Source organism: Triticum urartu, chromosome 2 (genome assembly GCF_003073215.2).
Source record: "Triticum urartu cultivar G1812 chromosome 2, Tu2.1, whole genome shotgun sequence".
Lineage (NCBI taxonomy): Eukaryota > Viridiplantae > Streptophyta > Magnoliopsida > Poales > Poaceae > Triticum > Triticum urartu.
Genome location: NC_053023.1, coordinates 67,708,254 through 67,731,793, shown reverse-complemented (window position 1 = coordinate 67,731,793; position 23,540 = coordinate 67,708,254). Strand labels below are relative to the sequence as shown.

The window sequence follows — 23,540 nt, the reverse complement described above, 5'->3', positions numbered from 1 at the left end:
TCCCGCCGCTGCTTTAATTGACCACCCCCCATCTAGACCAAGCTAAGAAAAGAAAAATGTATCTTCTAGTAGTACTAGTTTGCACGGAGATTCAATTCAATTCTTTCACCCGCAACGACAAGAAAAGAAGAAGAAGATCGAGTCTTTCTGTAGAGCTTTACGGGGGTCAAAATACGCCACCCAGTGGCTTGTTGAGGAGTTCCGTTGAATATTATGTACAAGGAAATCAAAAGAAAAATGGAAAGAAACAAACAAAGGTAGGCATACGCTTGGGTTGAGCGGCTGCAGTTTCGGTTGGCGGCGCTCATGGCTTCTTTGCCATGGCCTTTGCATGCCGACCTATGGCTTTTCCTGGGTTTCAGGGGTACCCGGTGGCGAGGCAGTCGGCCCAGAACTTGCGGTCCTCCTCCTGCCGCGCCGCCGCCCGCTTCGGGTCCTCCGCCTTCTTCTCCTCCCCCTCACCACCCACCGCCGAGGGGAACGCCGAGGGGAACGCGCCGCCAGCCCTACTAGCCGCCGCCGCCGCCCGTTTCTTCTTCCACCAGACGCTCGCCGTGCTGACCTCCTCCTCGTCGTCGGCTTCCTGCGGATGCTGCTGCTGCTGCTGGTAGTAGCCCCAGTACTCGTCCACCTCCACGCAGCTGCTGCACCCGTCGTTGTCCTCCTCCTCCTCCTCGTCCCGGCTCGCCGTCGGCCGGCGCACGCGCGGGTGCGGGCACGACGACTCGGCCACGCTCTCGCTGTCGCTGCCGCCGTCGTCGGGGAGGAGGGCAACGGCGCCGTCGGCGGCGTGCGGCCTTGGAAGCGCGTGGGCGATGGGCGGCGGCGGCGGGTAGCAGTGTGCCGTGGCCATCGGCGCCGCGCTGTGGAAAGAGGAGGCGAGGGGAGCTGGGGATGCGTGGGTTTGGTGGTTGTCTCCGGCGGCGAGGTGGACGGAGACCCTTGGTATTTATAGCGCGCACCCACGGTTTTTAAAAGGGTATGAATGGAGTGCGGTCGATGGCACGAGTGCTAGAGCTTCCCACTGCTTCGCCACACGCAAAAATTGGAAAAAAGACGACGACGATGCCGATGCCGATAAACTATTGGGTTTTAGTTGGTCTACTGAAACCCTCGGATTATGTTGGACAGTTGGTGTGAGTTCAGGATAATATATGTAGGAAATCCTTGGTCAGCCTTTGCATCATTTCTATTGTACTTTTTCTAGAATGATGTACTTCCTCCGTCCACAAATACGAGATCTTTTGGACATTTTAATATGATCTACAAACGGATTAAAATGAGTAAGCAAACATATTAAAATATGTCTATATACATCTGATTCAGAAAAAAGTTAGAATATATCTTATATTTGTGAAGTGGGGAGCAGTAGTCAATTTTGTTTACCATTTTGCCCCAAATTTTTTGTTTGCCAATTTTTATATGAGGATATTTTTCAAATTTTAATAATTAATGACATCGATCAGTATAATCTTCACCTAGTACGTACAAGTATAGAAGAAAATAATATGTAATTACTAGATGATGGTAGGTAAGTAAATAACAATGGTAATTAGTGATATTGATCATATAATCTTCAACCAGTACATGTAAGGAAAAAATATTGTGTAATCAATGGTTGAGGGCAAGTAAGCAAATAACCTTGGTAATTATTGATATTGATCATATAATCTCCACCTACTACATATAAGGAAGAAAATATTGTGTAGTCAATGGTTGAGGGTAAGTAAGGAAATATGACAATGGTAAATTATTGATACTGATCATATAATCTACACCTTAGAAAAACAAGGAAGAAAATAATACTACTTAATTAATGGATGATGATAAGAACGAAATACAACAATGGTAATTATTGATATTAATCATATAATCTTCACTTTGTACAAATAAGGAAGAAAATAATACATGTTAATAAGCAAGGAAATACAACAATGAAAATAAAAAATATTGATCATATAATCTCCATTGTACAAACAAAGAAGAAAATAATACAAAATAATTGATGAGTGATGAAGTTTTTAAAACTTCTCGTGTTTTTTTTTGGCGGGGTTTTAAAACTTCTCATGTTAAAGGCATCATCATAAGGAACGTGTATATGCAAACCAATCTTAAATTGGACTTTTGGTTCAAAAGATAAAATAAATTAAAATGTGAAAGTCAAAAGAAAAATAGTGTTGGTTGTTGCTACAAATCGCCTCCCTGTAAGCTATGGGCCAGTAAGAAACTGGAAGGTAAGGAAGAGTCAAAGAGGTACACGAGTGGTCGGCAGAGACCAGGACTCGATGCTTGGGGTGAGGTGGTACGGTTTTTTAGCTTGACACATGGTCACATTAGAATCGCCACGTAACACGGTTGCGCTGTCCGTGTATGGCTCATATGCGGAAGATGGCAGCAACCGGGATTCTACTCCGGGCACATAATGGGAGTGTGATTTTTGCGGCTTATAGATTCGTACTTCCTTCGTTCGAAAAAATTTGTATCTCAAATAGATGTATCTAGCCCTGTAAAAAAATAGATATATCTAGCACTAAATTAATGTTAAATTCATTCATTTGAGGGATATAAGATTGGGACAAACTTTTTCGGACGGAGGAAATATTTTTTATTTCACAATCTAGCCAGCCTCTAGGTCCTTTCGTCGCCGACCTCCGGCGGCTCCCCTCCGTTGACGACCTTGATCGTCGGTGATGAGGGAGGCCGTCGGATCCACGCATGTAGATCATGTAGCTTCAGGTTTTAGACCCCAATAGTTTAGCTTTTTGGGTCGTTCATCGTTGGCAAGACCCAACAAAGAAGTTTCAGACCCCTTCCCGACGAGGCGACCCAACAAAGAAGTTTCAGACCCCTTCCCGACGAGGCGATCTATCCTGTGATTGGGGATGGATTTAGAAACCGGTCTGTTCAAATAAGAATGACATGACGGCGACGACATCCTTGTGGTGGACTTGTGTCCTCGGACTCCGCCGTTGCGACGACATTTGCTCCAGTGCTGACACGGGGCTTGGGAGGTAGTCTCGGAGCGGATGCAAATTATGGTCTGCACCGGCGGCATCTAGAAGATGGTGGATCATGTGCTATGTTCGTGGTTTATGGCTGACAAGTATGATTCCCTCCTCCGACGTCTTAGTCGTGCGAGGGTGATCCGGTTGTCTTAGTTTGATTCGTTCAACTGTAATGACTTCACACCATTTGTGAGCCATCTTGGAGGTGCGCAAAGCTGCATATTAGTGATGGAGTCGCGTCGAGCTCGGGTGAGGAGGTGACCAGTCATTTTTTTCTTTGGCGACTGCTACGGTGGTGCCGGAGGCAAGTGACGGGCGTTGGTGTAAAGCTCAGGGGTTTCTTCAGTCTTGATTGTATTTATCTTTCATGGTTGGTGTTTCTTTGTGCAAAGAATAGCATTATGTTGTCATTTCAATCTTGCCAGGTCGGTGTGCACGTGACTTGTACTATGATCTTTATGCTATAAATGAGACACATATTACCATGCAGAAAAAAAAAGATTTCTATTTCACAACGATGTTGTGGAAACGGAGCTACATGCGATGATGTAGGGCATGATCCTTCCAATCCAACACACTGAGCTTATGTTTCAGTCAGACTAGATGACCCGTTGCGCCAATAGCACAAAGGGCGAGCGTGAGCCAAACATTCAAACCATGTAAATAAGAATATTTAAAGACCGTTTATAAAATCTTTGAAACATAAGGAAATGGATATTTAGGTATGATATTCATGCATATCATTATATATTACATTGCATGGAAGGTTTATAGGCCAAAACAAAGGCATGAGATCAGAACATGATAGTGTATTTACATTGCTTTTAAAAAGCAAGCTACATGGCAGAGATTCATCATATATATAGCTCTGGTCATTTAGCTTATGATGACTAAGATATGCGGTGATGGACATCAGGTAGAGTCATCGTTGCATGTGCCATCGGTATTGAAGATGGCCTCATCGTCTAAGCAGCTCTTCCCGGTGGGTGTGTTTGGTGCGTTGTCATTGGCCAAAGCACATGCCTTTCATATCATCGTCCAATCCCCAATAATGCTTGTTCATTTCGTGTAGAACATCCTCGGATTGTAAAGTTGCATCGTCAAGGTATTCTGCAACATATCTTACCTGCGACAGAGTATGGTTCAGATTGTTGTCTTCAGGCATTGATCCTGCTGTGAAGCTGGCATTTATTATATGATAAAATTCTTTTACTGTCGTGCAATCTCTACCAAGTCCACTACACCAGTTACCCAGCGTTAGTAAGAGCCTTCTCCACAAGCTCCAGCAGCTTCGCCATTGCCCGGAGCAGATCATCCTTCAGTTGCCCACAATTCTTGATGAACTTGTCCAGAACATCCCTAAAATCAAAAATCCTTAGCATATACCCCCCTCCTTCCGACAACACCGACTGCGGAGATGAAGCTCTCCTCGGCGGAGAGGGGCCCCAAGGTGAGGTAGCTACATCCAGAGCTCCCAATGACTGGCGCAGCCACGCACTGCGCCCCCTCGGCATGTAGGCTCGTGAGGTGAGGCGGCCAGAGCACGCACTTATAACACCGGCCGCAGAGTTGAAGTTGGGTGGCGCTAGTGGCCATGTTTTGGAGGGAACTGTGTCGAACATAGGGCCTGTTTGCTTCACGGCTAACTTTGCCACAACTAAGCTTAGGCAAAGTGTGGCTTACAAAATGGCCACCACAAGTGTGGCAAGAATTGGGAAAAAGTTGAGCCTATGACATGTGGACCAAGTGGCTAGAAAAATGTGGCAAGCCACAAGTGTGGCAATAAACCAAACACATGCCTAAATTATTATGGCACGACTAAGGTTAGGCGTGGCAAGCTTATGCTGCAAACCAAACAGGCCCATAGTGTTTTTGGCTACAACTTTTCGTGTAAATATTTGTCTGAAGTTGTAGCTTCGGCACTCATTGATTCAGTGTGAATTTTGTAGCTCCTCCTGGTTATTGATGTACTGCTATTCAGAAATACTGTATATGATATTGAGTTCTACTTCTCATATTGTGCCTTGCTCGATCTGCATAGATGCACATATTTTTGAGCAAACTGTACTGCATATTCTTATACTCTCACATTGTTGAGCAAACATACACGTGATGCACACATTGTTTCTAGTTTTGTGCTCTACTTCTCAAATTGTGCCTTGCTCAATCTATACTGCTGCACACACTGTTGAGCAAACTATACTACAACTTTATCTCTTTTTCATAGAATAAATAAGCTCATGATTTCAGAAGCAAGGTATACTCATTGCGAGCTTCGTTCAGAATGTGTGAAACCACCACATTCAGCTATATATTCAGATTTTTCTCAATTGATTCGGACAAAAGACACAACCAAGTCAATCGGAAAGCTAATCATTAATTCATAGTACATCAAACACAAATGAATTCAAGCACAAAGAGAAACATTCAGGCATGAAAATTCCAGAGTTCCAAATTACATCAGACACAACACATAGCGGCCTCGTGTACGCATCAGGCGTCGCCACATCGATGTTCACCACCTCCATCTTGGACGGAAGGATCAGGCAACACTTGGGCTGCTCGCATGAGAGGAGAACGGCCCCTTCTCCGCACCAAGCATCGGATGGGGAACCCTCATTGGCTGCCACCGGCTCATAAGGAAAAGTATCAGAATACTTCTGCATAGAATTTCAGGACAAATGACTTTACATATAGATACAAAATCATAAGTGGAAGTAATGGGGATGTGCATGGTGATCATAAATTTCTCCAAACCTAGAGAGGTAATTACGGCAACAGAAGAGTCAAACATTTCCAATCTTTGCTCAATGAAAACCGAGGAAGAACTCTATAACTATCCTACTCCACACTGAACATTGCGTTATATCAGTATTTCTCTTTTACAGAATTAAATTTCGACAAGCATGTTGCATCCACACGAGGCAGAGAGCAGACCCCCTGACTATTTTACATTTTGACCTCTGTTAGGCCAACATCCAATATGTGAATACACATAAGTTTGAACCATAATTTGGTACGGCCTTACTCAAGAAAAAGCAAAATACAGAAGGGAGTACTGAGAAATTTCAGCAATTGCACCCCACAGACCATTGCATACTCTATACTGCTTTAAACTTCGAAGTACCAGAAGTCACTGATTTGTAACCAATAGAATAAATTTCTCATTTACTCTACTTTGTGAAGGCAGATTGAAATAACTGTGAAGTCTTAAAATATTTCTCGATGAAAATTTCAATGCAGTATGGTACAAAACACAACTTGCTTAAATGTTCTTATCAGCTAATCAGTTTTAGACAGTATGAAGCAACTATATACAGTGGACTGACCATTTGGCCCAGCCAGAATGTACATCTTGACCTGAACATGCAAATACCAGAAAAATGAGATGCTTCGAGTTACAAACTGAAAGTGCCTAACAGAGAGGCTGCGAACTTGATCAAAATTAAATGAAATATGACATAGAATTAAAACCCTCATGGTGAATAGCTTCTTCCCAAGATTCTAGAGATATTAATACATCACAGGTAAATAAATGACATCACTCCTCACAAGTTGCAGGCATTTGAGTTGGCGCTAATACGCCTGCATCGCCATCCAGCAACCTCTCTCCGCATCTCCTATCTCCAATTCCTCCCAAAGTCACAAATTGAGCAAAGGTGGGCATTGTACCTGCTGACCAGACGGGGGTTTGCTAGGTCGTCATACATCTCCCATGTAGTCCTGTTCATCGGGTGGATGGAAGCCATCGCCGGAGCAAGACGGAGCCAGCCATCTCTGTGTAACCTTTGAATGATCAAAAAGATTCAATGAATACGACACTAAGTATCACACTGCATACTTCTCTTGACTACTAATAAAATAACACAGTAGTACAATTAATTATAAACCTTTGGGATGTAAATAAAATATAACCAAATGTATGAAGAAATAAGGAGAATTAGGGGGAGGGGGAAGAGAAGGTTGCAGCTTTGCCCGGGGCCGACGCAGAGGTGAAAGCAGCAATATCAGCAGCTGCTACTCATGACGACCATGGAACACCCTCCATGAATTTGCATAACTAAAGTAAAGTGATCTTCTATTAAGTATTATGTGAATCAAGCCTCTTTCATTCTAGTCAATTATGGAGCAAAACTTACACTTCAATCATCTGATAGCATATAAAATGATTTACAGGTAACACCAAATTAAAATAGACCTTCCAACCCAATTTGGATTGACCAGGGCAGTATAAGGACACGGCAAAATATTAATATGTACCATAAAAATGTAGGACTGAATTTGCTGTTGGGGGGTCTGCAACTCGTGGAATATGCATCATCTGCATTCTCCTTAACAACCCGGTATTGAAACTATACAGATCAGCTGAACAAACACATTATCCTGCAGGTAAAAAGAGGCCATTAATTGTTTCAACAAGTACAGAAACAAGGAAAGATGTCATTGCGCCACCACAGCTTCCACGTCCTTGAATGGTGAGAGAGGATGGAGGCGAGGATGCAGGGACGAACCTCGATGGTGGACGGACGGCAGCGCAAGGATCGGACGGATCTGGCCATCTCTGCAGCCCACGCTTCTCCTGCCGAGGATGACGGCGACGACACCATGGACCACCTCTGCGGCTCGAGCTCCTCCCGGGGTCGTCGCTGCACACGTGGAGACGGAGGCGGGGAGGAGCCGAATTTGCGCCAATGCGAGAGGAGCAGGGCATAGGAGGGCGGTTCCTATGGATAACATTAGCAAATACGGGACATCTGCATCAGCTTTAGCATGCCATTAAATTAAACAAAAGGTTACAAATTCACTTCCAAACCAATGCAGCGTCTCAGATTTACACACAAAATCTAAATCATTTGTTCATCACCCAAATCAGGAGCTAGTAACAACAATATAACCAACAAATTAATCACACAAATTAGAAGGGTAAACTAATAAAAGTTAGAGATATGCAGGCATGGAAGAAAAAGAAAACAAATGAAAGAGGATCTTACCAGGAGCTTAGGTCCTTGATTTGGCTGTGCAGATGCCAATGAAGAGAGGGGCATTGCCTGCTCTACTTCTTGTTCCAACCCACTTCTTGTCAAGCCCAGGCCTCATCCTCCTGCCATCTCTTCTTCTCAAAGCAGGCAGTCGAGCTCCTCCTGGACTACCGTGGGGATGTAGTGATGCAACAACGCAAGGAGGAGGGATTTCTCCTGCCTTGGTCGCTGGATGAGGGCTCATTCATGGCAGCAAAGACGCCGGCAGCTTGGATCCGTCTTGATTCGGCCCTTTCTGTTTATCAGGGAGAGAGTACATAAGAAAGAGAAGGAGAGAGAACTGAAAGAGGGGATTGGAGAAGAGAGAATACCATGGAGATGAAGCCGGCGCTGGCGCACCCACGCCGGCAGGGTCCCCGGGCCCAAGCTGCGCCTCTACCGCCATGAAGAAGACGCTGGTGGCAGCGTGCGGTGGGCCGCGTCGGCGGGACGGCGCCCGGTGACTAGGAGCGGCGGGAAGCACGACCTAGTGCAGTCACGCGTCGTTGACGCATCATAGGGCTCCACGAGCTGCCGAGGAAGGAGGAGGCGTGTGGATCTGGGCCGGCAAGATCCGGTGGATGTCATCATGGAGGAGCTCTCCACCGGCAGAATGGCAAGGACGACGGCGTGTGAGGACGATGTAGAGGCGCAGCGGCAGCGACCCCGGCTCCTCCTTTTGAGCACGGAGGTAGAGGGAGGGGGTGAGGAGACATGGGCGGAGGAGAGGCAAGGGAGGAGGAGGTGGTGGAGGCGGAGGAGAGGAGGCTGCGGCCGAGAGGGAGGGGGGTGGCGGCGGCATGGAAAAGAGTAGCGGAATGAGGGAGAGAGAAGATATTTTCACGGGAGAGAGGGGCCCCAATCCTAATCTTTTCCTCGCTCGATGCGTTTGCTGTGCACTATTCATAGCGACACGTGGACGGCGTGAACCTGCCTAGCACCCTCTTCATCCTTTGTATGTTCAATTCTTCTCAAGCACTATCTGTAATATATCACAGGTCTCAAAGTTCACTACTTAGTTTATGAACATTGTTCTGAAGATTACAGCTTTCTCGTTAGACCAGAAGTTTATTCCGCGGAAGCTTCGTCATGATCAAAATAGAATAGCAGATCAATTGGTGAGATACAATCGTAGTGGGTCTAGCACTTATGTTTGGTCACACAGAGGGTCCCTCTTTATTGAAGATCTCTTGCCTTTAGATTGTAACTCTATCATTATAGAATTATAAACTCATTTTCACCTGCAAAAGAAAACAGAATCACCTTCGCCCATATGCCTGAAGATGTTTTATCTTCTTTCCACATAAACGCACGTCTCGGATGTTTAGCCAGTGATGTTGATCTTTTGGTGTGTACCATATATTTCGATTTCATGCAAATAATGTTAACAGTATTTGTTAGAAAGATTTTTTTTCCTTAAGCAGCAGTCACAAAAGTACTTTCAGAAGAAAACGCTGCCAACTAGTACTAGAAACCCGAATTCTCTTGATGTTGACACGAAAATTACCAGGAAGCTGCTGCTATTCTAGAAGGGAATCCCGCCGACTTTGACCACTGCTTGACGCTGTGAAAGTTAAAGAAAGGAGACCAAATCCCACTTCAACCCTGTTACGTGGTACTAGTAAAATTTTCTTACGGAGACCACCACTGTTCTGGGACGGGGTTCGGGTCCGCCATGTGGGAAACGACATGCACGCATGTACTACTACTACTGAGTAGCCGTGCGAATACTGCTGTGCTACTACTTTTTTGCGCTGGACCGGGCGCATACGTCTGCGTCGGTCCGTCTCCCTCCCTCTCGGTGGGTTTACACATTCGTTCTAGACGGATCGGATAAGCCAACGAGCAGCGGCAGCGGCGGCATCACGTACCAGAGACGAAGCAAATTCATTTCCTTTTGGCGTCTGCGTCTGCGTGCGTTGTCTTCTGCCAGGCTACCAGCTCCAGCACCGCTTTCTAGAAGGGCTGACCCGGCCCGGCACCCCCTTCTAGACGCCCACTGGCGTCCACGCCTCCTCTCTCTGTCTCAAAGAAAAATAAAACGGCCAAATCATGCGCGATAACGCGGCTCGCAACAACTCGAAGCTGGCAGCGGCAGCTGCTTTGGCCCGCCAGCTGCGTGCACTCAAGCGGGCGGGCTTAATCATGCACCCAACCCAGCCACGCCGTGGAAGGAATGGAATGCGATGCCGCGCGCTTTTCGATCGGGCCGGCGAAAGGAACGGCACACGGCCGGTGCCGGTGCACGACGGAGCAAGTTTCCATCCGTCCACGGATGCGCGCGCGATGTCTTGCACGTACGTTTACGTGTGGGGCGCGCGGCTGGCGACTTGACAATGGTTAACGATGGCTTGACACTTGCAGGGAAGCTGGATCCTTTCTGGGATCTGTCGGCCCTCCGAATGTGAAAATGGTCTTTGACGTGTACGTGGAGGTTTAGGGGAAGATGAAGTGAAGATAGATGGATGGGCCGTGGTCCGTGGACGTACGGTGCTGGCTAGGTGATCGATGACGGTCAATTCCGCACTGTCACTAGGGAAAGATGGCCGGCCGGCGGGTGGAGCTCACGCGGAGACTCGGCCGTACGCCGGAGCGACGACTTTGCGGCATGGGGAACTGCCATGGACAAGACTTGGAATTCTGTTGGAGTGTTTGTACATATTGGTCACAATTTTTAACCCGATCGACTCGGGCCCGAGACAACTTGCAGCCAAAGCTGCCTTCTTCAGCCTGTTTTGGTTCATAAAATAGGATTATCGTAAGAATATGAATTTTGTAAAAAATGAGGCCTCCTTTGATTTGAAGAAATTTTGTAGGATTTTCATAGGATAGGATTTCTATAGGAAAAATTCCTTCAGAGCTCTTTGGTTTGTAGGAATGAAATCCTATTCCTATGGAGGAATTCTTCCTATTCTCCACATTTCATAGGAAAATAAACATTAGCCTAGACTCAATGGAAAAAATCCTATGGGGTGAATCAAAGGGCATCTCCTTTTCTATTCCTATGCATAGGATTTGAGATGCATGTCATCTCATTTCCTATGACTTTCCTATTCCTATGATTTTCCAATCCTATGAATCAAAGGAGGCCTGAGATGACATGTATCTCAAATCCTACAAGTAGAAATAGGAAACGAGATGTCATTTAGTTGACACCAAAGGATTTTTTCATTGAGTATAGGCTTATTTTTATTTTCCTATGAAATGTGGAGGATAGGAATCAATCCTATGTAGGAATAGGAATCCATTCCTATGAACCAAAGGGCTCTTAAGAAAAAAATCCTATAAGAATGCTATCCTCTAGAATTCCTATGAAATTCTTCCAAACCAAAGAAGGCATTTGTTTGGAATATATGGAACCAGATAAATCGTTGGATCTTTCAAAATCGATCTTGCAGGACTTACAATGTGGTGTCTTTTTTTAACAAACTCTGACACTAAGAGCATCTAAGGCCGCGCGCCTCAAACAACCCTTAAACGCCCCGGCTCCTCAAATAGGCCTCAAACGTTGGGACTAACCGGCACCCCAAATCTGGGGCGGACATGAGGAGATGCGTCCGCCACGTCGGCCTACCGCCCTAGTCCCACATGAAAACACTCCGAAACCCGAAGGCCCAAAGCTCCTCTCATCTTTCGGACCGATGGCGCCACGTGGCGCCGCTCCGGTGGGCTGCATAGTGCCCTAGCCTGGCTCTTTAAGCTGACCACCGGCACTAAAATCCTACCCGTCCACATTTCCTCTCCTCCCATCCACCGCCACCGCCACTTTCCACTTTCCACTCGCCAGTCGCGAGCCGTCCACCACCACTTGTAGCCATGCCACCACGCCGTCAAGTAAGGAGCTACCCATATCTAGGTGGAGCACCGGTTGCAGCTCCTTGAGCAAATCCGGGCATGGCGCGAAGCTCGGATCGCCGCGGGGCTACCTCCGACGCGGTGGATCCGGAGGAGGAGGCGGCGGAGCAGGAGGAGGAGATGGATATGGAGGAGGGCGCGGAGCTGGAGAGGAGTAGGACGAGGACGAGGAGGACGCTGGGGACGCCGATCTGCAAGCGGAGCATCAGGCAACCCTCAATCCCCTCCGGTCGGAGGTGGAGGCGGAGGCCAACCACCTTCATCTGTAGGAGGCGGAGGCGGAGCACACTGCGGCCATCGACGAGATGCTCACATATGTGGATGAAGAGGAGGAGCCGAAGCCCTCCTACACACCCATCTACCCGGTGCCCGGCACGAACATCGTGGACATCTCCGACGAAGAAGCGTAGTTTAGGCTAGCCTGATTTGTATAGTACGTAGAATTTTTTTTGCATGGTTTGTATGGATTTAGGGGATGAAATATGAGATATTCGAATGCATAGCACCAAGATGAGGTTTGGCCGGTCAATGCCCGCAGACGCGTGGAGAGGCCGAATTTGATGTCTGCGGCTGCTGTTGAAGCTCTAAGCAGTATGACGATGCATATTGAAAATTAGAAAACATAGTGTACTTAAAGAATTGAATTACATCTGAGTATGTGTGAACAAACACCAACCAAATTGCATATATAAATGTGAATAAGCATAGTTTAAATACTTGTGTTCTTTAGACCCGCTATCTAGATTTAAGTCCTAGACTGGCACGCAGCGTTATACATTTAGGATGCGTTTGGTAGGCTGCATTAGGCCCAACCAGGCCCACGCGGGATGTTTTTGGGATGTTTGGATGCCCGTGTTTACTGTTTGGCCCGCATAGCACAAACCTCAAAGCACCCCTCGGCCTGGCCCGCTAGGAACGGCCGAATCGGCCATTTCCAGCGAGACAGGTTCGAGCGATGCAGGGGAGGGGAACATCGCACAGGGGAGGGAGATGGCGAGAGCGATGGCGCATCTATGAAAAAGTGGCAGGACGAATTCGACTCACCGCCCGCTGATTCGGTCGCCCTATATATCGAGGGTCACCGCCGTGCAAAACTCCCGCCATCATTTCTCCCCTCTCGAGCTTTCCCTCCGGCGCGGATCCACTTCGACGACGAGGTAAGTGGCGCATCTACTCTGGCGACCGGTTGACTGAGCCGGCGGGTCGACTCCTCCTCCTCTCCGACGTGCCAGGCACCTCCTCCGCGGCCGTTCTGATGGCCTCTGTAAGTTCAATCACCACCTACTCTCTTCTAGTTCTAGCTAGATCTGTCCATGTGCTAAGGTTAGGTCGTCCGATCTGTTTGACTATGAAGGTGCAGTAGCTAGTTGTGATGGATTTCGAGCATGCTAGGGGTTGTTTCCATGTGGGCAAGTGTTGGTAGTTAGTGGTCCATGATTAGTGCTATGTTCTCCATGATTAGTGCTATGTTATGTTGTGGTATGCTTGTGCATGTGTTACTGCTAGTTTGAGTTGTCCAAGATGTAATGCTAGTTCAATCTGTCCCAGATGTACTGCTAGTTCGATCAGTCCATGTTGTACTGCTAGTTCATAATGTCCATGTCTAGTGTGAAAGGATCGATATGGTTGACTAGAGGGGGGGGGGTGAATAGGCAACTACCAATTTTTTAACTTTTCTTTATCAAATTAAACTTTGCATCAAAGAAGGTTGTCTAGATGTGCAACTAGGTGAGCAAACTATATGATGCAATAACAACAAGCATACAAGCAAGCAAGAGAAGTAACACTAAAGAGCTTGCACAAGTAAAGGTAAGAGATAACCAAGAGTGGGTCCGGTGAAGACGAGGATGTGTTATCGAAGTTCCTTCCTTTTGAGGGGAAGTATGTCTCCGTTAGAGCGGTGTGGAGGCGCAATGCTCCCCAAGAAGCCACTAGGGCCACCGTATTCTCCTCACGCCCTCACACAATGCAAGATGCCGTGATTCCACTATTGGTGCCCTTGAAGGCGGCGACCAAACCTTTACAAACAAGGTTGGGGCAATCTCCACAACTTAATCGAAGGCTCCCAACAAAACCACGAAGCTTCACCACAATGGACTATGGCTCCGTGGCGACCTCAACCGTCTAGGGTGCTCAAACACCCAAGAGTAACAAGATCCGCTAGGGATGAGTGGGGGAATCGAAAATCCCTTGGTGGAAGTGTAGATCGGGGCCTTCTCAACCACTCCCGAGCAAATCAACAAGTTTGATTGGCTAGAGAGATAGATCGGGCGAAAATGGAGCTTGGAGCATTTAATGGAGCTTGAGCATTAATGGAGCTTGAGGGGGAAGAGATAGGTCAAAGGACAAGAAGGGGACCCCCTTTTATAGTGGGGGCAACAAAACAACCGTTGCCCCACCAACCAGCCCCGCACAGGGCGGTACTACCACTGAGAGGGGGCGGTACTACCGCTAGCCCAGCGGTACTGCCGCTCCAGCCAGCGGTACTACCGCACAGAGAAGACTAGTAGGGAATTGGACCCAGCGCGGTACTACCGTGGTGGTAAGGGCGGTACTACCGCTCCTGAAACGGTACTACCGCCTCTACAACCGCAACTAGTGCCGCAAAACCCGACACGAGAAAAAGAGCCCTCGAGTCGAGGCGGTAGGAGCCAGACAGCCCAGCGGTACTACGGCAGCGGGGTCACGGGCAGTACTACCGCTGCGGAGCGGTACTGCCGCTTGTGACCCTTCAGCGGTACTACCGCTGGTAGTGTAGTACTACCGCTGGGACACAGAAGAGAGAGAGGATCTCTCCATAGAGGCTGAGGACGAGGCGGTGGTGCCAGGCACCCCAGCAGTACTACTGCTGTGGAGTCACGGGTGGTACTACCGCCGCGGAGCAATACTGCCGCTTGTGGCTCCTCAGCGGTACTACCGCTGGGTTGCGCGGTACTGCCGCTGGAACCCAGACAGGACATAGAAAAGAGGAGAGATCTCTTCCAAGAAGTGGAGAGCTCGGAGGGTGAGAAGCTGATGTGTACGTGTTGATTCCACCCATGCAATACCCCAGCGGACCCCCTCTTGATAGTACGGTGCCCTCTACGCAACTAGTCCACCGAGAGAGAAACGAAAAAGCTACATCGTCTTGAATGACACTCCGAAGGGAAGAAAATTTCTCGTGCCAAGGATGAATCTGTGAACTACTCAAAGCACATGATTAGTCCGCAAACATGTTGTCATCAATCACCAAAACTACCTTGAGAGAGATATGCCTCAACAATCTCCCCCTTTTTGGTGGATTGATGACAACTAGGGATTTGCACAAGGAAAAGATATAAACGTAAGAAAACTAAGAACTACAAAATATAGACGGGCTCCCCCAGAATGTGTGCACCTAGAAAGAGGAGCAAAAGGAAAGCAAGACACACACATCCGGATCAACACTCCCCCTATATTTTATAGTCCAACAATTCTAAGCACAAGATATATGAGAGAAGAGTATATAACAGGACAAGCATGCAACTCATAATATACTACAATACTGAATAGACATAAGAAATAAGGTAGCGATAGGGAGCATATGGCTCACACCATATGTCTAGAACTTAGGTCTCACGGGCACCAAACCAAACCAAACAAAGACACCGAGAGAACACACAAGAAAACACAAGACGACAAGACGACAAACTCAAAGCTCGGCAACACAAATCCCTACACTCTCTCCCCCTTTGGCAGCGAGACACCAAAAAGGGAAAAGAGCGACGCTATGACTCCAGGTGATGGCAAGCTGAGGATCTCGAACATCATATCTCAGCGTGATCATCTGCATCTCCATCGTTGGTCAAAAACTGCTCGGCGTCGGAGTCGGTCCAAGGGCAATGTTGATGAATCCACTCCTCCTCTTCAGTGATCTGACCCTCAGATCCACTAGCAACTGTCGCTCCCATCTGACGCATGAGCTCCTTGTGGCGCACCCTGGCATGCTTCTCTGCCACATGAGTCATGTACTGACCATGAGACTCCATGCAGAAAAGCTTTTTCAACTTGTGTTTAAGCTTCTTTGCCCACGAGGGTGTTGGAGAACGTAGTAATTTCAAAAAAATTCCTACGCACACGCAAGATCATGGTGATGCATAGAAATGAGAGGGGAGAGTGTGATCTACGTACCCTTGTAGACCGAGAGCGGAAGCGTTATGACAACGCGGTTGATGTAGTCGTACGTCTTCACGACCCGACTGATCAAGCACCGAAACTACGACACCTCCGAGTTTTAGCACATGTTCAGCTCGATGACGATCCCCGGACTCCGATCTAGCAAAGTGTCGGGGAAGAGTTCCGTTAGCACGATGGCGTGGTGACGATCTTGATGTTCTACCGTCGCAGGGCTTCGCCTAAGCACCGCTACAATATTATCGAGGAGTATGGTGGAAGGGGGCACCGCACACGGCTAAGAAAACGATCACGAGGATCAACTTGTGTCTAGGGGTGCCCCATGCCCCCGTATATAAAGGAGCAAGGGGAGGAGGCCGGCCGGCCCTATGGCGCGCCAAGGAGGAGGAGTCCTCCTCCTAGTAGGAGTAGGACTCCCCTCTTTCCTACTCCTACTAGGAGGGGGAAAGGAAGGGGGGAGGGAGAAGGAAAGGGGGCCGCCGCCCCTCCTCTCCTAGTCCAATTCAGACCAGGGGGAGGAGGCGCGCGGCCCACCCTGGCTGCTCCTCTCTCTCTCCACCAAGGCCCATAAGGCCCATTACTTCTCCGGGGGGGGGGGGGGGTCCGGTAACCCTCCAGCACTCCGGTTTTCTCCGAAATCACCCGGAACACTTCCGGTGTCCGAATATAGCCGTCCAATATATCAATCTTTATGTCTCAACCATTTCGAGACTCCTCGTCATGTCCGTGATCACATCCGGGACTCCAAACTAACTTCGGTACATCAAAACTCATAAACTCATAATATAACTGTCATCGAAACCTTAAGCGTGCGGACCCTACAGGTTCGAGAACAATGTAGACATGACCGAGACATGTCTCCGGTCAATAACCAATAGCGGAACCTGGATGCTCATATTGGCTCCCACATATTCTACAAAGATCTTTATCGGTCAGACCGCATAACAACATACGTTGTTCCCTTTGTCATCGGTATGTTACTTTCCCAAGATTCGATCGTCGGTATCTCAATACCTAGTTCAATCTCGTTACCGGCAAGTCTCTTTACTCGTTACGTAATACATCATCTCGCAACTAACTCATTAGTTGCAATGCTTGCAAGGCTTATGTGATGTGCATTACCGAGAGGGCCCAGAGATACCTCTCCGACAATCGGAGTGACAAATCCTAATCTCGAAATACGCCAACCCAACATGTACCTTTGGAGACACCTGTAGAGCTCCTTTATAATCACCCGGTTACGTTGTGACGTTTGGTAGCACACAAAGTGTTCCTTCGGTAAACGGGATTTGCATAATCTCATAGTCATAGGAACATGTATAAGTCATGAAGAAAACAATAGCAACATACTAAACGATCGAGTGCTAAGCTAACGGAATGGGTCAAGTCAATCACATCATTCTCCTAATGATGTGATCCCGTTAATCAAATAACAACTCTTTGTCTATGGTTAGGAAACATAACCATCTTTGATTAACGAGCTAGTCAAGTAGAGGCATACTAGTGACACTCTGTTTGTCTATGTATTCACACATGTATTATTTTTCCGGTTAATACAATTCTAGCATGAATAATAAACATTTATCATGAAATAAGGAAATAAATAATAACTTTATTATTGCCTCTAGGGCATATTTCCTTTAGAGGGTTCAGCACTAGAGGGCCCAAGATCCTCCTTGTGATCATCAGTGGCTGCCCCACCCTCGGTCTCCATGGCAGCAGCAGCAACAACAGCAGACGGACCCCCGGATTGAGGTGCTGGGGTGACCCAATTGTCCTTCTTCCTCAGACGCTTGATCTCATGGGAAACCAAGTCTCCAGTTTCCAGCAACACTCTGGGATAGATCTGTGCCCAGGCCCTCTCAATGAGCCTCATGATGAATGGACCATATATCGGGCACTTGCGCTCAGACACGGCAGAGAGAAGTTCAGACCACATGACATGAGAAATATCTAGGCTCTCTCCAGTGTTTGCTTCCTTCTCATGCTGACAGAAAAGAAGCATGTCCACGAGATAAGAGTGGACCATATCCAGATTCCCGATTCGAGGGAAGAGAGTCTCACGGAAGATGCGATGAAGAATGTCCAGATACGGAGACAGCTCATAGGTTTTCTTCTCAGTCACTGGGTGAACTTTCACAGTGCAGTAGGGCCAAAGGGCTTGCTTGTGGGTGGATGTAGCATTGCGGTGAGGGCGGAAACCGACTGGAGTCTCAAGCCCGTGATCCACCACATCAAGTAACTCCATGAAAGCCTTCCACTTGATGGAAAGCATCTTGCCATTGGTCATCCATGTCATAGTTCTGTCGACATCCGTCCCAAGATGAACGGTGGCAAAGAATTGAGCCACCAAATCTGCATCGAAATCCTTGTTGAATTGCATGATCCTGAGAATGTTCAGCTGAGTGCACATCTGAAGGGCTTCGCCAAAGTACTCCGGGTCCTTCTCCATAGCATCAGTGTCAATGGAGCGAACATCAACAAAGAGATTCTTCTTGGCCTTGATCACATCAAAATAGATGGCAAACTAAAATCGGTTCCAGAATGGTCGGTTGACCAAAGTGGGTTCTTGGTCCACCTCATAGGGATTGCGGCGACGCCTTTCCCAAAACTCCTTGTTGGCCATCTCAGTCACAGTCTTCCCCTTTGGCTTGGTGGCGGATCTCTTCGAGTGCTGAGGAGGTGGAGGAACACTTGCGGATGCACTTGCTGGAGGCGGTTGGGTGCTAGAGGAACCACCGGCTAGCTCAGAGGTGCGGTAGCGTTTTGATGTTGCACGCCCTGGGTTGATACAGCGAGCTTGATGCTCAGGATGTTCATCACCTGGAGCCAAACACAAGAACACACAGAACAACCAGAAAGAACGAGCATAAGCCAACAAACACAACAAAAGGATCAAAGAAAAGGCAGGAATATGATGGAGCTTGGCAGGTAGCGGTAGTACCGTGACATGCTCGCGGTAGTACCACCCAAGCGGTATTACCGCTCCAAAGAGAGCGGTAGTACCGCTCGAGACGGGGAAACAACAGTTTCTTGCTACCGTGGTCAGATCCGGCACTACCGGCCTGCCAAATTCAAAAATATTCCTACCAAACTCTAATCAAGATAGTCTAGTTGCCTTCTCCAACCTACTCAAGCCTAGATTTAGCAAAAAATCTAGAGATGCAACCACCATTGCCCCTAAGAACAAGATCTGAAAAATGAGACAAAAGGAGAGAAGGAACGGGGGCAATACCGGCATCCATGGCAAGAGAACGAGGTGGGGATCGACTCCACCGAAGGAAATGGAGAGGGACGCCCCGGAGACGAGATCCGCCGGAGCCCTCCCGCGGCGAGAGGAGGCTGGAGAGAGGAAGAGGAAAGAGGGGGTGAAGCGAATGGGTATGGGGGAGAAGAAACCTCCCCCTGCCCCGATATAACCCCCTGGTCCTGTCCCTCAGCGGTAGTACCGCGCTGGGGGGCGGTAGTACCGCTTATAAGCGGTAGTACCGCGCACCACCAGCGGTAGTACCACCCAGTACGCCACGGCAACCAAACAACACGGCTTAGCTCGAGGGAAAACAAAACGACAAGAAAAGAGAGCACACCAGAAAACGACCAAGACACACCTCTTCAAGAGAGGGCGGTGGCCGAGGCCACCTATGTTTGAGTCAAGAGGTATGGCGCCGCGAATATTTTAACCTTGGGCCCATGATCAAAACTCGTCTTTGAAACACAACTACCATCAACAATGGCTAAAGTGAAAGAATTGACCAATTTATGCATAATGGGGGGAGGGAGAGTTCATTAAGAGAACAACACTCCCCCTATGTCCATGCCTACACCTAAACTAGACAGCAAATTGAGCGTGGTGGGGTGTGCAAGGGTTCAAGCCACATTGCTCGAATCAATGATATTTAGCTCATGCCTTAACTCGCGAAATCTTGCTTCATCCAAGGGCTTCGTGAAAATATCTGCAAGGTTGTCATGAGTGTTGACATAGTTGAGCTCGATCTCTCCTCGCCTAATGTGATCTTGGATGAAGTGATACCGAATCTCAATATGCTTCGTCTTGAAGTGTTGCACCGGGTTGAGAGAGATCTTGATGGCACTTTCATTGTCACACCAAAGAGGCACTTTGTCAGAAGTGACACCGTAATCCTTTAAAGTTTGCCTCATCCATAGGAGTTGTGCACAACAACTACCGGCTGCTTCATACTCCGCCTCGGTGGACGAGAGAGACACACAACTTTGCTTTTTGGAAGACCAACTTACCAAAGAGCAACCAAGGAATTGGCACCCTCCGGAAGTGGACTTCCTATCCACTTTGTCTCCCACCCAATCGGAATCCGAGTACCCTACAAGCTTGAAGTTTGATCCTCTTGGGTACCATAAGCCAAAGTTTGGGGTATGAGCCAAATATCGAAAGATTCGTTTGACCGTCACATAGTGACTTTCCTTAGGTGCGGCTTGAAACCGTGCACAAATTCCCACACTCAACATGATATCCGGTCTAGATGCACAAAGGTAAAGCAAGGATCCAATCATGGAGCGATATACCTTTTGATCCACCACTTTACCATTGGGATCTAAGTCAAGTTGGCACTTGGTGGGCATTGGAGTGGAAGCCGCCTTGATGTCACTTAGCTTGAATCTCTTGAGCATGTCTTGAGTGTATTTTGATTGGTTGATGAAGGTTCCTTCTCTTCTTTGCTTCACTTTGAAACCTAGAAAGAACTTCAACTCTCCCATGGAGGACATCTCGAACTTTGAGGTCATGAGAGCAGCAAATTCCTCATTGAAAGCTTTGTTAGGTGAACCAAAGATAATATCATCAACATATAATTGGCACACAAACAACTCCCCTTTGACCTTCTTAGTAAAAAGAGTGGGGTCGATTAACCCAACTTCAAAACCACGGTCTTGTAATAACTCAGTAAGGTGGTCATACCACGCACGTGGGGCTTGTTTAAGGCCATAGAGTGCCTTATCGAGTTGATACACATGAACGGGAAAGTAGGGATCCTTGAACCCGGGGGGTTGCTTGACGTAAACCAATTCATTAATAGGACATTAAGAAAAGCACTCTTCACATCCATTTGTTGTAACTTAAAGTTATGATGAGAAGCATATGCAATCAACATGCGAATGGATTCAAGACAAGCAACGGGAGCAAAGGTTTCACCATAGTCGATACCCTCGACTTGGGAGTAGCCTTGTGCTACCAAACAAGCCTTGTTGCGAATGATAATCCCATGGGAATCTTGCTTGTTCTTAAATATCCACTTGGTTCCAATGACATTGTGATTCCTGGTCGGTCTTGGCACAAATCTCCACACTTTGTTGCGCTCAAAGTTGTTGAGTTCTTCATGCATGGCATTGAGCCAATCCGGATCTTCTAGCGCCTCATAGACCTTGTGGGGTTCCACACAAGAGAAAAACGCGTGATGCTCACAATAATTTGCTAATTGTCTACGAGTGCTTACCCCCTTTCTCAAGCTTCCAAGCACATTCGTCATGAGATGATCCTTGGTGGAGACCTTGGAAGCAACCTTGGCGGCACGACGCTCTAATTCCTCCTCGGGGTGAGACGAGGAGTGGTCACTTGATCATCTTGAATGTCGTCTTGGGCTTGTTCTTGTTCTTGAACTTGTTCGGAGGAGAGAACTTGACCTTGGGCATCACTTGATGTGTCAACACCGTCTTGAGCGTGATCTTGCCCTTGATCATGTCCTTGAGGATGAGGGCCTTCATGTTGTTCTTCAGAAGCGTGTGGGCCTTGGGTTGGTGATGGCTCCACTTGAGTGGAGTTTTGTCCTTCTCCTTCGGCCACAAGGGGTTCCTCAATGGGTAGGATAAACCCAACACCCATTCTTTTTATGGCTTGGGGAGGAATTTCATCACCTACATCACAAGTGCCACTTTGCTCCATTTGGGAGCCGTTATTCTCATCAAACTCCACGTTACACGTCTCCTCAATAAGTCCCGTGGATTTATTGAGGACACGGTAAGCATGAGAGTTTGTAGCATAACCAACAAATATGCCCTCATAAGCTCTAGCCTCAAATTTAGATAACCGAACACCTTACTTGAGAATAAAACACTTACACCCGAATACCCGAAAGTACTTGAGGTTGGGCTTGTTACCGGTGAGTATCTCATATGGAGTCTTGTTCAAGCCCTTGCGGAGGTAGAGCCGATTGGATGCATGACACGCGGTGTTTATGGCTTCGGCCCAAAAGTTGTACGGAGACTTGAACTCCGCCATCATGGTCCTTGCCGCATCCATCAACGTCCGGTTCTTCCTCTCCGCAACACCGTTTTGTTGAGGGGTGTAAGGTGCGAAATATTGATGCTTGATCCCCTCATCACTAAGAAACTCATCCAAGGTGTAGTTCTTGAACTCGGTGTTGTTGTCACTTCTTATTGTCAAGATCTTTGCATTGTGTTGACGTTGTGCTTCATTTGCAAAGTCAATGACGGTTTGTTGGGTCTCGCTCTTTCTCTTGAAGAAAAACACCCACGTGTACCTTGAGTAGTCATCCACAATCACCAAGCAATACTTCCTACCTCCAAGACTATCGAAGGATGGAGGCCCAAAGAGATCCATGTGAAGGAGATCCAAAGGCCTCTTTGAATAAATGATAGTCATGGGAGGGTGAGCCTTCTCATGTAGCTTTCCTTCGATACAAGCACTGCAAGCACGATCTTTAGCAAAACTAACATTCGTTAGTCCACGGACATGGTCCCCCTTGAGGAGACTTTGCAAAGATCTCATATTGACATGGGCTAAACGGCGATGCCAAATCCATCACACATCAACTTTAGCCATTAGGCATGTCGCGGTCTTAGTGGGTCGCTCCGAAAAGTTAATCACATATAGACCGTTCTCGACATGCCCAACAAAGGCTACTTTAAGAGTCTTGCTCCACAAGAGGGCCACGGTATCGATATCAAAGAAAGTGGCAAAGCCCATGATTGCAAGTTGACGAACGGAAAGTAAATTGTATGCAAGGGACTCAACAAGCATGACCTTCTCGATCGTGAGATCATGAGAGATGACCACCTTGCCAAGTCCCAATACTTTGGAGGATGAGGCATCACCCTACTCGACATTGGTGGGCATAGATGGAATCTTGTGCACTTCCACCACCAAGTCCTTGCTTCCGATCATATGATTTGTAGCTCCGCTATCGAACAACCATGATCCCCCACCGGAAGCAAACACCTACAAGAGATTAATGCTTGGTTTTAGGTACCCATTTTGTAATGGGTCCTTTGATGTTAGTAACAAGGGTCTTTGGAACCCAAATAGACCATTCAATGTATTCATGAAGAGAACCAACAAATTTGGCATAAACATGCCCATCACTAGCACGGCATAACACATAAGAAGGATTAAAATCGCCGGCTTTGTTGGGAGGGGTGGCATTGTCCTTCTTGACATTGCCACCCTTTGCATTGTTCTTCTTCTTCTTCTCCTGGGAGGCACTCTCTCCCTCCTTCACAAAGGTTTGCATGAGAGGAGGAG

The 23,540-nt window shown here is 47.5% G+C and overlaps 1 protein-coding gene across 1 annotated transcript; it reads right to left on the bottom strand.

Annotated features, from left to right (window-relative positions):
• Positions 1–85: 85 nt before the first annotated feature.
• LOC125541067 lies at positions 86–945 on the bottom strand. The gene has a single exon (XM_048704556.1). The coding sequence runs from the start codon at positions 851–853 to the stop codon at positions 359–361; it is 495 nt and encodes a 164-aa protein (XP_048560513.1). The 5' UTR covers positions 854–945; the 3' UTR covers positions 86–358.
• Between the last annotated feature and the right edge of the window lie 22,595 nt (positions 946–23,540).

Excerpts from the sequence above, each read along its gene's own strand:
- LOC125541067 (XM_048704556.1), bottom strand. The coding sequence starts at position 853 with ATGGCCACGGCACACTGCTACCCGCCGCCGCCGCCCATCGCCCACGCG.